This window comes from Camponotus vicinus, unplaced genomic scaffold (genome assembly GCF_025532165.1).
Source record: "Camponotus vicinus isolate PSW18456_S1 unplaced genomic scaffold, iyCamVici1.0 SCAF_14, whole genome shotgun sequence".
NCBI classification, from domain to species: Eukaryota; Metazoa; Arthropoda; class Insecta; order Hymenoptera; family Formicidae; genus Camponotus; species Camponotus vicinus.
This window is the reverse complement of record NW_028141950.1, coordinates 11,192,064-11,205,784: the sequence shown is the minus strand read 5'-3', so window position 1 is coordinate 11,205,784 and position 13,721 is coordinate 11,192,064. Positions and strand designations below refer to the sequence as shown.

General features: G+C 53.1%; 2 protein-coding genes across 2 annotated transcripts; one reads left to right on the top strand and one right to left on the bottom strand.

Moving 5' to 3' along the window:
* Positions 1 to 3,204: 3,204 nt before the first annotated feature.
* Positions 3,205 to 3,612, top strand: LOC145964847 (uncharacterized). The gene has a single exon (XM_083088010.1). The coding sequence runs from the start codon at positions 3,205 to 3,207 to the stop codon at positions 3,610 to 3,612; it is 408 nt and encodes a 135-aa protein (XP_082944136.1).
* A 9,219-nt stretch (positions 3,613 to 12,831) lies between these two features.
* LOC145964846 (uncharacterized) lies at positions 12,832 to 13,359 on the bottom strand. The gene has a single exon (XM_083088009.1). The coding sequence runs from the start codon at positions 13,357 to 13,359 to the stop codon at positions 12,832 to 12,834; it is 528 nt and encodes a 175-aa protein (XP_082944135.1).
* Between the last annotated feature and the right edge of the window lie 362 nt (positions 13,360 to 13,721).

Sequence of the window (13,721 nt, the reverse complement as noted above, 5' to 3'; positions counted from 1 at the left end):
GCTCACATCCTCATTACCCCCTCCACGTCGTGTTGCATGTTGCTTGCGGCGGAGATCTGGCAGCTTTGCCACTCGGTCGTTTCCGAGCTCGGGTCGGTGCGACGGAGGAAGCAGCGGTGAGGTGTCGGTGGGGGGGAATCTCTCCCCCATTGGTCCCTCGCCGCTGCCAGCCGCCAGAGCCGCTCGGACATATTCCGAGGTCGGGGTCTGGCGGCGAAAGTTTGGGTACCCGGTGGTTGCCGTGACCGTTTCTCCTTCCGAAGCGGCAACCACCGGGATGGCGCGTTCCCCCGGATCTTAAAGATCCGGGGAGGAGAAAGCAGCTGGTCGCCATGGTGGGTAAGGCGGGGCCGGGGGGCGGCGACCCCGTCCCAACCGTCCATGGGGCCTCTTGGGTGGCGCCACTCACTGCAGTACCCACGAGATCGGAGGCGTGGGGCCCCTGAAAGCCCATGGGGGCGTTAAAACTCCCATGGGTCAGTAAGGGGATGGAGCCCAGTGCCGGCGCTGCCTCTGGCCGCTGGCCCGAGGCATATCTCGGCCTCCCGGGGGAACTCGGGGCCTCCCGTCGGGAGTGTTGCCGGTCATGTTTCGGGACACTCGGCGGGGGTGAGGGTACACCCGGCCGAGGGAGCTGCAGTGAGGAACGGGAACAAATAAAAATGATTAATTCTCTAAATAAAAATCTAAATAAAAACCTAAACTCAAAAATAAACAAAAATAAAAAAGAACGAGAAGATGAGTGCAAGATGGGTGGTCAGGAACTCACACACGAGCCCATGGAAGACTACTCGGAAGCTTTAGAGCTTCCTTAGGCACTCATACCAGAACTTATTGGTTCTGACAGATGAGAAAGATAAGGGGAAACAGTCAATTGAGATGGACATGGAGTCAGAAGAGGATACCATAATTATAGAGGGGGATGAAGACATAATCCCTACAAAGAGAGGATGTAGAAGACCTCCCACAACGGGAGAATACTATAAGAAACAAGAAAGGGAGGAAAGGATTAAGAAACTAAGACAGGAGCAGGACGAACGAGAACAGCTGGGATTTCTCGATGGCTCAGTGGAAATTCCAAATCCTACGCCGACGAAGGTTATCCAAAGATAGAGGGATACAGAGGGAAAGTACGCTGAGCGCTTCCAAATGGTCACCATACAGGAAGTAGTGACTACGCTCCTTAACAGAGCGAGAGGAATATATGCGGCTGCGGACTCCTTAAAAAATCTGAAGGGAGCGATGAAGAAGCAAATAAAAGAGGCCACAGCTGCCATTATAGGCGCTGTAGTCACATTGGGAGAAAGAGCTAGCGGCTCCAATGTTAACGAGAGACTGGATGCGCTCTCAAGGGACATTGACAGATTAACTGAGGAAAACCGACGTTTAAAAGAAATTTTGGAAAAAATGCACGCGAGGGAAAGTGTCATAAAGGGAACACCGCTCCCAAATACTTTAGGACCGGAGGAAAAGCCCCTGGAACAAAGGGTGAGAAAACCACGCGGAACCCCACTTCCACCCAAGGATGGAACACCTCGGGGGCAACAGGAGACAGAAAGCCGTACAACCATCCGAGGATGGGGGGCCTTAGGTCTCCAGACTGGAATGGGAGCACTGGATTGGGAAATGAAAAAAGATGGAGAGGCTGGGACTGTTTCGGCCTCAGCCTCGGTCGCTGCCAAACCACAACCAAAAAAGGTACCCCCAACTACCGTTGGGGGTAGTTAGCAATACTATGATTGCTAAACCAAAGGGGATGAGTGGCAGTCAAGCAGATGTGGTCCAAAAACCAGAGAAGGAAGTAGCTCAGATGCAACAGAGTCTGAGGGACAAACAGAAGAGGCTAACGGACCTAAGATCCAATGCCAATTCTTCTACGAAGAGACAAATAAGGGCTCAACAACCCAAGAATGGGAATTCGGGTAAGGGAGGATCCCAAAATGCCAAGGGATCCAAGACTCCATTACAACCTACGGTCTCGAATAACAACAGGGAGACCAAACAACCCGAACCTAAAAGACCCGAACCTAAAAGTCCCACAACGACGGTGACTGCGGATAACGAGGGAACGTTTGCAGATGTTGTCAAGAGAGGGGGAAGGAGAAGAGCTGCAGCTGCAGCTACAATTGCAGCTGCAAATGCGACTAACGCCTCGAAGACGAGGGGGGAGTAACCAAAAACCTCTCCACGCCCTTGCCGACGAGGAAGACGAAGAAGAAGAAGAAGCCACCAAACATGGCTGCTGTGATCATCACATGTCATGAAAGCATGTACGAGTCAAAGATGCGGGAAGCTAGGTCTAAGATCAAGCTGGCCGACCTCTGTATCGAGATAATGAAAACGAGAAGGACCGTCACCGACGGTTATATGTTTGAGATCGCCGGTGAAAATAAGAACGCCAAAGCAGACTTGTTGGCGGTTAAGCTGAGGAAAGCGATCGGTGGGGATGGCACAAGGATCGCCAGGCCATGTAAGATGGCGGAGATGAGAGTCAAAGATCTTGACATCTTGATATCCCCTGAGGAGGTGAGGACTGCGCTGGCCGAAAAAGGACAGTGCAATCGTGACGAGATCAAAGTCGGCGACGTAAAACGAGTTCCCAATGGATTGGGAAATCTATGGGTTAAATGCCCACTCACCTCGGCTAGTAAAATAGCCGTAGGTGAGAAGATCAGAGTGGGTTGGACTGCGCTAAGAGTGGAAGTATTGACTGAGTGCTTTAAATGCCTGGAGGGGGGCCATGTGGCGTCACGATGCCCCAATAAGGCAGACCACTGTGGCCGGTGCTACAGATGCGGCGAGATGGGATTTCTCGCGCGCGTGCACAAACGAAGTGCGTTGTGCTGCGTGCGCCGAAAGCAAGCTCCCGGCAAACCACCGTGTGGGGAGCGCTGCATGCCAGGCAGCCAAGAGGAAAAAGAGGGGACAATTGGAGGATGTAACCCATACCCAAAAGTCCCCTGTCCCCTCTGTATCCTCTGCACGGCAGATGAGAAGGGGCTCGGCCGCCTCAACGGCTTCGACGGCAATGTCGGAGGCGAGGAAGGCGGCCGAGAAAAGGAAGCTTCTCCAGACTACGTCCTCGGATACGGACCCGGAGAAGACGCCAAAGAAGAACACCAAGCGGAAGACGAAGGAAAGATCGAGGAGCGACTTAGGGTCTTCGGTCAGGAAGATCGAACCAGAGATTAGATAGCCCGTAAGATGATGAAAATCTTACAGGCTAATCTAAATCACGCCTGCCGGGCCCAGGATCTTTTCCTACATGGCCTGGCAGAGCGTGATTGCGGTCTGGGAATTGTCGCCGAGCCGTACAGTCCCGCCCAATCATCCATTGTGCGGTGGGGCGGCAATGACGTGGAGGACGACCACAGACTCCCCCCCAGGTGGTGTACCTTTCTCAAGGCCGGAGAGAGATATGTGGCGGTCAAGTGGGGGCTTATTGCTGTGATAAGCATCTATCTACCCCCGAGGCTGGACCTCACACAGTTCCAGAGAAGGCTAGACGACATCGGGGACTGTGTCAGAGGACACTCCCCGGGTCCGGTCATTGCCGCGGGGGGCCTTCAATGCGAAGTCTCCCACTTGGGGATCCCCGCGGCGGGACAATAGGGGTGGGGTCATAGAAAACTGGGCGGCGGGGTTCGACCTGTGTCTCGTTAACACTGGGACGGCCAGCACCTGCGTCAGGCCGCAGAGGGAGTCCATAGGATCTCACTCGGGCCACCCCTTCGGCCTGGCGCTTAATTGGCAACTGGGGTTGGTGGTGGACGGCGAGTCTTTATCGGACCATCGATATATACAGATGGCCGCCACCCCCACCCCCAGAGATGTTCTCGCCCGCCGCCGAATAGCCAAGGGAAGAACACAGCGATGGACCCTAAAAAAGCTTGACGAGGATGTTCTATACTCCTCGATTCTCGCGGCCTTATGGGAAAGGGAGAATAGGGAGGAAGGCAATGCGTGTCTGGAGGACATTGGATGGATCATGGAGGTGATTATTGGGGCGTGCAATGCCTCGATGCCCCGAATCCGTCCTTCCTCCAGAAAAGTCGTATATTGGTGGACGGAGGAAATTGCCGAACTACGGCGTTCCTCCGTCCACGCAAGGAGGGCCCTTGACCGAACACTTAGGTCCAGGAACAGGGCAAGAATGGCCGCGAGAATCGGGGAGCTGGAGGAGGCGTACCGCACCTCTAGACTGGCTATCCGAACAGCCATACGGAAAGAGAAGGCCAGGACCTGGGACGAATTAATACTCACCCTGGACGAGGATCCATGGGGTCGTCCCTATAAAATTGTTTTAAACAAAATGAGGAGGGGGGCGGCCCCGGTGACGGAGACCCTCGACCCCCGGTTCATACAGCAGGTGGTGACGACTCTCTTCCCAGATGGGGAGGGAATGAGTCGGATTTCCCCACTGGAATGTCTCCCAGAGTGGGAAGATGAGCTGGGGGTCTCCCAGGGCGAGTTGAGGGATGCCGTCAGGAGAATCAAATCCGGGAAGGATCTGGTCCTGACGGTGTCCATGGCCGGGTCTGGGTCCTGGCGTTCAAAGAATTGGCTGAGCACATGGCGCACATCTTCACCATGTGCCTCAAGAGAAGTTGCTTCCCTCTAGTCTGGAAGAGGGCGAGACTTGTCCTCATCTCTAAGGGGCGCAAGCCGGGGGACCTACCGTCGTCGTATCGTCCCATCTGCTTGCTGGACGAGGCGGGCAAAATCCTTGAGAGGATTATTGCCAATCGCCTCGTCCAGCACCTGTCCTGGACGGGTCCTGATTTAAGTCAGGACCAATACGGCTTCCGAGGCGGACGCTCTACAATTGACGCAATACTGCGCGTCAGATCCGTCTCGGAGGCCGTGATTGAGGAAGGCGGGGTGTTGATGGCGATATCCTTGGATATCTCAAATGCCTTCAACACCCTGCCATGGCGGTGGGTGGTGGCGGCGCTCGACCATCACGGGATACCGCGCTATCTCGCCGCCATCATAAGGGACTACTTCCGGGACAGGGTCCTAGAGTACGTAGACAGCGATGGGACGGTGCGGGAGAGAGACGTTGGTTGCGGGGTTCCACAGGGCTCAGTCTTGGGCCCATTATTGTGGAACCTCGCATATGACCACGTCCTCCGGTCAGACCTCCCCCTCGGCAGCGCAGTCGTCTGCTACGCAGACGACACACTAGTGCTTCCCGGGGGAAGAGACTGGGGGGAGGCAGCTGCCGCGGCAGATATAGCCGTGGCGAGTGTGGTGCGCTCGATTCAGGTACTGGGGCTGGAGATGGCGGCGCGAAAGACCGAAGCGGTCTACTTTCACGACGGATCGCATGGCCCGCCGCCTCCGGCTTTCATCCATGTGGGTGAGGCTCGCGTGGGAGATAGTATGAGGTACTTGGGATTAGCGACCAGCTGAACGCGACCTGGTCCTTCGAGGAACACTTCCGTCGTCTGGCCCCGAGGGTTGAGGAAGTAGCGATGGCACTCTGCCGGCTGCTCCCGAGGACCGGGCGGGAGGGTTCGCCGCGGTGGTTTGTTCGGTGACCTTTATGGTGCCCCGGTGTGGGCGGAGGATATTGCCGTCACCCGTCGGCTGCGAGACCTTCTGCGAAGGATGCAGCGACGGATGGCAATACGAGCGGCAAGGGGCTACCGAACAGTTAGCCACGCGGCGGCGACGGTCCTGTCGGGGATGCCCCCGTTTGACCTTGCGGCCTGTATGTAGCAGCGATATGTACAGGAGGGTTCGCGGGGTCCGTGAGGCGGGGACCGTAGTTACAAGATCCGTCGTATGATACGGGACCAGGCTCGACGGTCCATGATCCTCGAGTGGTAGCGGTCACTCGAGGATCCACACATTGCGGGAAGGAGGACCGTCGAGGCCATTCGCCCCATCTGCTAGAATGGGTAAATGGGGTCCGACGAAAAGGAGTCACCTACAGGATGACACAGGTGCTCACCGGACACGGATGTTTCGGTGAGTACCTGTGCAGGATAAAGAAAGAGCGCACCACGGAGTGTCACCACTGCAGTCACCCGCACGACTCGACGCAGCACACATTGGAATTTTGTCCGGCGTGGGCGGCCGAGCGTGCGGGCCTCGTGGCCGCGGTGGGGGCGGACCTCTCCCTCCCGGCCGTAATAGCGGTGATGGTTGGGAGTGGGGAGGTCTGGAGAGCAGTGTTCTCCTTCTGCGGCAAAGTCATGCTGCAGAAGGAGGACGCGGAGAGGGAGAGGCGCGGCGAAGGTCATCGCCGCAGCGCCTCTCCCGATCCGCCGAGAGACGGGGGCATGCCTCCGCCGGGTGGAGGCTCGCCTCCGCGGAGGCGGAGGCGTAATAGCCTCCACCACCCTTCCCGTAACGCCAATGGAGGATGACCTCGACCAGGGGTGGGGGGCTGCTAAGGTGGCCTCTTCGCCCCCTGCCGAGGAGAAAAGGGGGTGCCGTTCCGGGGAGTCGCTAAGTTCCCCGATGCGGCTCCCATTAAGGAGACGGCGCCCTCTGGGGGCACTGCCGAATCCCGCTCTCTACGGGGAGGGGAGGGAGCACGCCCTTGGAGGGACAGAATGAAGAGCCCGGAGTGCGGGCCCGATCCCCATCCCCATTGGGGGGAGGGGGGCCCCGCTCTTTTTTTTGTACGCAGGGGAAATCCTCATGGATACCCCCTCTCCCCGGGGAGGGAGAGGGGATTATGCCGGACTCTTACCGGCTAAAACCCCTGCGGGTGTCCTCCACGGCGGTGACACGGGGGGGCCACGGGTACACCACCGGCACTCTTCCGCGACTCCCCCACCGCGTTCCCTCGTTGTAGCCGGGAGGGAGGACACCCGTCCACTTCCCGGCTCCGTCTCCTGGGATCTGTCTCGGTAGGAGATCCCCGCTTCCCCGGGTACCCCTCGCCGTAGCCCCCAGACACGGGGCCTCTTCCACTGCTGGGCGGGGCGGGGGGGAGGAGGGGGGGCCGCACGAATAGGTCACAGAACCTCCCGCTGCCCCAGAAACCTCCCCCCATGTACGCCCCGCTTACCTCCTCGTTCTTTGCAGTGAGGGGGGGAAATAGCCTCAAAAGAGGCTCCTCCCCCCACTCAGGTCACATCCCGCGGGGGGGCCAGAGGCCCAGGAAGCCTCCTCTTCCCTCGCCGGGTCCTCCTGGCTGCAGCCGCGTCTCTTCGCGTCCCCGCCGGGGGGGGCATCATCCGCCGGTCCCTCTCCGCCTCCTCCTTACTCCGCACGACCTCTTCACAGAAAGAGGCCACTGCCCGCCACTGCTCCTCCCCCCGCACCATAGCCCGCACCACGGCGCAGAAGGAGAGATCCTCCCCCACCACCGCAACCAGGGCACGGCGCTGCACCTCCCATGCCGGACAGGCCTCGAGAGTGTGCTGCGCCGTGTCCCGGTCCCCACCGCAGTGGTGGCACCCGGGGGTCGCTTCCCTCCCGATGCGGCACAGGTAACAACCGAAGCAACCGTGCCTGGTCATCACCTGCGCCACCCGGAAGGTGATGCGCCCCCAGGTCCTCCCCATCCACTCCCTGAATACAGGGAGAACGGCCTCCACCACTCTTTGATCCTCGTGGGCCGGCCCGGCTAATTGCCGTTGCCAGTCCACGAGGATCCACTCCGCCGCTCTACGACCGATGGCCCTCTTGGCCCCCGGGCCCACAATGGTTCCCCCCCCACGGAGCTCCCTGACCCCCCAGTATGCAGTCGCTTGGCCGCGTGCCAGGAGCTCTAGGGGGGGGGGAGACCGCCAAAACCGCCGCCGCCGCATACCCGACCGTGCGGTACGCGCGCGCAGCCCTTAAAATTATGGGACGATGCACCCCCCGCAGCACGCCCCTGATCTTGTTGGACCCCAAGGCAGCATCCGCCTAGATCGGAGCCCCGTAAAGGGCCACCGATCCGACCGTGCCCACATATAACCTGCGGACACGGCCGTCCGGCCCCCCCAAGTTGGGTAACAGCCTCGCCAGTGAGGCCGCCACCCCCCCCATCCTGGAGGGCAGCTGAACAAAGTGCTCCTCGAAGGTCCACCTTCCGTCCAGTTGGAGACCCAGATATTTCATCCGGGTCCCCACCTGGACGTCGTGCCCGTCCACCACGAGGGTGAGCCTGGGGGGGGGCCCCGGGAGCCGTCGTGAAAAAAGATGGCCTCCGTCTTCCGAGGGGCCACCTCCAGGCCCAACGCCTTTATACCGCGGACCACCCCGGCCACCGCGATATTGCCCAACGCGATCGCGTCCCTCCAGTCCCTCCCCCCGGCCACCACCAACGTGTCGTCTGCATAACAGACGACATGGCAGCCGGGGGGGAGGATCCTCCCCGACACCTCATCGTACGCGATGTTCCACAGCAACGGGCCCAATACGGACCCCTGCGGAACACCGCGCACGATGGGCCGCCGCCTGCACACCCCCTCGGCATCAGCTCTGTGAAGTTAGCACCCCCAATTGCGAATTTTTAAAAAATTCTGATAGCATTCGTTTGTCCACGATTTGTCTACATTTGTCCAACAAAAAATTTCGTTTGTCCACCTTCCAAACCAAAGTTATGACAGAAAAAAGTTTTTCGAAAAAATTTCATCACTAGCACCCCCATGAAAAGATTTCTTTAATTTCAAAGCATCAAACGATTTTCCAGGATTAGTCCACGTTTGTCCACTAAAAAATTTCGTTTGTCCACCTTCTCAAAAATAGTTGCAACAAAAAGGTTGAAAAAATTTTATTAGTAGCACCCCCAATTGCGAATTTTTATAAAATTCTGATAGCATTCGTTTGTCCACGATTTGTCCACATTCGTCCAACAAAAAATTTCGTTTGTCCACACACGGAAACATAGTTATAAACAATTAAAACGAAATAATTAACAATAACGGCTCTGTTGACTTCTAACAGCACTTTCTGCAAGTTGAGCACTGCAATCGTTTCTCCACACGTTGTTTTCGATTGTCCACGCATAATTTTCGTTTGTCCACGCACGAAAACATAGTTATAAACAATTAAAACGAAATCATAAACTATAATTAACAATAAAAGCTTGATGGGTTTCTAATAACATTTTTTGTAAATTGAGCACTGTAATCGTTTGTCCACACGTTGTTTTTGTGTGAAAAACAACGGATCTTATAATCTTGTTCTTTTCCGCTTACTTGTTTCGAGTGTTTTGGATCCTTTTGCATATATTTGAGCTTCAGGTATAACCTTAAAAAATTATTTTTTCAAAAAACGTTAAGAAAAGATGCCAAGTATGAGGGCCTACTAAGGGATTGTACAATTAATTAATGTAGGAATATTTTGTTATACAAACAACATTCCTATCTTTTTTAGAAAAATGTCTTCTCTGCAAAAGTAGTGATATTAACAAATCGCACCAAGTGTACGAATGGATATTTATGCAAAATTAAAAATTTATTACTTTGTTATTATGTTCTTTGATATTAAAATCCTACAGCTAAAAAGATCAAACAAAATATTTTATCGGAAGAAATAAGGGAGATAATTTTAATCAGACAAAACTTTAATACAAAAAAATATTTTGTTAATTATGCATAAAAAGGGCCCACCTTCGCACAAATGTGTTATTAACATTCTGAAGGTTTTAGCCGGCGGTCGTTCTTTATTCAAAAGTTATTAACAAATAAATGTGAGAAATATTGACATAAAGATTCTACTTTATTTGTTCACCGATTTGCTTTAATTTTAAATATATTATAGGAAAGATTTTCCCGAGTAATTTCGTATATATATATATATATATATATATAAGGGTCGGACTCAAATAGTTTTCGAGATATAGGCTGAAAAAGGATAAAAATAATAAATACAAAAATAAGGTAAACCTTCGGAGAACCTACTTATATGAAATAATGGGTAAGAATACCCAATTTCTACGTATTTTTACCTCCTGAACATGAATATGAAACTTATAAATAGCGGTCAAACTCGCAAGTCGAAGAAAAACAAAAAAAAGGTAAATAAAAAAAAAGGTAAACAATTTAAATTTATATAGAATTTAATACAATTAAAAAATATCACAAATGTATGTGTACACACACACACACACACCGGTAGGCAAGGTGGACCTCGCTTTATAACTTACAGCATATATCCATTGTGATTGAACTCTTCGCAATGTGTCCCCTACCGGCGGGGTGGTTGCGGGAGGGGGGGCCGAGGCACCCGTTGCACCCCCGCTCGCGCGCGCGCGCGTGTGTGTGTGTGTACACATACATTTGTGATAATTTTTAAATATCACAAATGTATGTATTAAATTGTATTAAATTCTATATAAATTTAAATTGTTTACCTTTTTTTTATTTACCTTTTTTTTGTTTTTCTTCGACTTGCGAGTTCGACCGCTATTTATAAGTTTCATATTCATGTTCAGGAGGTAAAAATACGTAGAAATTGGGTATTCTTACCCATTATTTCATATAAGTAGGTTCTCCGAAGGTTTACCTTATTTTTGTATTTATTATTTTTATCCTTTTTCAGCCTATATCTCCAAAACTATTTGAGTCTGACCCTTATATATATATATATATATATATATATATACGAAATTACTCGGGAAAATCTTCCCTATAATATATTTAAAAATAAAGCAAATCGGTGAACAAATAAAGTAGAATCTTTATGTCAATATTTCTCACATTTATTTGTTAATAACTTTTGAATAAAGAACGACCGCCGGCTAAAACCTTCAGAATGTTAATAACACATTTGTGCGAAGGTGGGCCCTTTTTATGCATAATTAACAAAATATTTTTTTGTATTAAAATTTTGTCTGATTAAAATTATCTCCCTTATTTCTTCCGATAAAATATTTTGTTTGATCTTTTTGGCTGTAGCATTTTAATATCAAAGAACATAATAACAAAGTAATAAATTTTTAATTTTGCATAAATATCCATTCGTACACTTGGTCCGATTTGTTAATATCACTACTTTTGCAGAGAAGACATTTTTCTAAAAAAGATAGGAATGTTGTTTGTATAACAAAATATTCCTACATTAATTAATTGTACAATCCCTTAGTAGGCCCTCATACTTGGCATCTTTTTTTAACGTTTTTTGAAAAAATAATTTTTTAAGGTTATACCTGACGCTCAAATATATGCAAAAGGATCCAAAACACTCGAAACAAGTAAGCGGAAAAGAACAAGATTATAAGATCCGTTGTTTTTCACACAAAAACAACGTGTGGACAAACGATTACAGTGCTCAATTTACAAAAAATGCTATTCGAAACCCATCAAGCCTTTATTGTTAATTATAGTTTATGATTTCGTTTTAATTGTTTATAACTATGTTTTCGTGCGTGGACAAACGAAATTTTTTGTTGGACAAATGTGGACAAATCGTGGACAAACGAATGCTATCAGAATTTTATAAAAATTCGCAATTGGGGGTGCTACTAATAAAATTTTTTCAACCTTTTTGTTGCAACTATTTTTGAGAAGGTGGACAAACGAAATTTTTTAGTGGACAAACGTGGACTAATCCTGGACAATCGTTTGGTGCTTTGAAATTAAAGAAATCTTTTCATGGGGGTGCTAGTGATGAAATTTTTTCGAAAAACTTTTTTCTGTCATAACTTTGGTTTGGAAGGTGGACAAACGAAATTTTTTGTTGGACAAATGTAGACAAATCGTGGACAAACGAATGCTATCAGAATTTTATAAAAATTCGCAATTGGGGGTGCTAACTTTACAGAGCTCTCAGCATCGCGGTAGGAGATGCTCCTCCCTTGAAATAGTCTTGGATTACCCTGGACAGGTAACCCGGGACCCCATGCGCCAGTAACCCCGCCCCTATTTTGTCCCACAGCAGGCTGTTAAACGCGTTGGCTATGTCCAAGGACACAGCCAACGCCACCCCCCCCGTGCTGGACTATCCGGTCCGAGCAGGCCCGCAGACAATCGATCGCGTCGATGGTCGACCGGCTCGCCCGGAACCCGAACTGGCGGTCATTGAGCCCCGCAACCTGTTGCAGGTGCTCGTTGAGACGCCCCACCAATACACGCTCCATCAGCTTACCGACCTCATCCAACAAACAGAGAGGTCGGTAAACCGATGGGTCGTCGGGGTCCCTCCCTCCCTTCGGGAGGAGGACTAGTCTCGCCTCCTTCCAAAGGGAGGGGAAGACCCCCTCCCTGAGGCACCTCATGAAGAGGTACCTCAGAGAGCCGTCAACCTCCCCCATGACCAGGGCCCAGATCTTGCCCGGGATGCCGTCCGGACCGGGGGCCTTATTCGACTTCATCCTCCGGACGGCATCCCCCATCTCCACCGCTGTCACTTCCCAGCCCTCCCTCCATTCGGGCATACGGTCCGAAAGGGGGAAGGGCACTGCGCCCCCGGCTCCCCCGGGGAAGAGTCTCAACCACCCCCCCGAGGAAACCAGGGGCCAGGGACTCCGTGGTCAGAGGCGCCCGCGGCCTCAATTTTTTGAGGACCATTCTATACGGGCGCCCCCACGGATCCTCATTCAGGGAGGCGAGCAGCTCCTCCCAGGCCCTGGTCTTGGACCTCCCGATGGCAGCGCCGAGGGAATGCCGGGCCTCCCGATACTCCCCCCGCGCCTGCTCAATACAGGCCTTGCTACGGTTCCTCCTTCGCATACATCTTTGAAGTCGGCGTCTGGCCCGGACCGAGGAGTCGAAGGAGATTGCCAATCTCATCGGTCCACCAGTACGCCGACCTCCTCCCGCATCCTTTCCTTACCTTTGGCATCGAAGCGTCACAAGCTCCCCAGAGAGCACCGCGAAGCATCGATGCCAACTTCTCCACCCCTTTTCCCTCCCATGCCAAGGAATCCTCCCCCCAGACCTATAGCGTGGCCAGCATCGAGGCCATCAGGAGGTCCGGGTTCAGCTTGGTGAGGGACCACCTACGTTCCTTTCGAGTGTCCGGTCCAGTGGGCGGATGTCGGGCGACCAAACTGAGCTCGATGTACCTGTGATCCGACAGGGTCTCGAGCTTGGCGGCCACCCTCCATCCCCTCACCATGCGCAAGGCCGCCGGGGAGGCCCACGTCAAATTGACAATGGACCTCCCCTGCAGCCTCACGCACGTGGCAACGGACCCGACATTGAGCAGGGTCAACCCAAGTGACCCTGCCCAGTCCCGCAGCACCTCCCCGCGCCGATCCTCGGATGGGCACACCCAACTCCCAGATTTGGAGTTGAAGTCGCCCATCACGAGGACCGGCCCGGGAAGGCCGCTCCTCACCGCCTCCTCTATCTCGCCGAGCTCTGCCTCAAACTGGGCCAGGCTCAGCGAAGGAGGGAGGTACACTCCCAAAACACAGGTGGTCCCCCACCACACCATCACGAAGTGCCGACCCCTGATCCCCATCCCGCAGGGGGGCGACACCTCGTCATCCCTCCGCACGACGACCACCAGGGGGACTGCCCCCCCCCAAGCACTTGCCCGGAAACCAGGACGGGTGGACGGGAGGGACCGCGTACGGCTCCGATACCACGCCCAACCCGCACCCACGCTCCGCCATCGTGTGCAGGAAAAGATCCTGCGCACGGCGGGCGTGGTTGAGGTTGGCCTGCAAGATAGATAGGGGCGCTGGCTTACCCTTATTCATGGGCGTCCCCTATTTTCATCCTCTCCTCCGTCAACTCCTTCTCCTTTTCCCTCTCCTTCCCTCCTATCCCGTTCCTAGGGAGCCTCCGCTCTTTCGGTGGCGGCTCCGGCTGAGGCTGCTG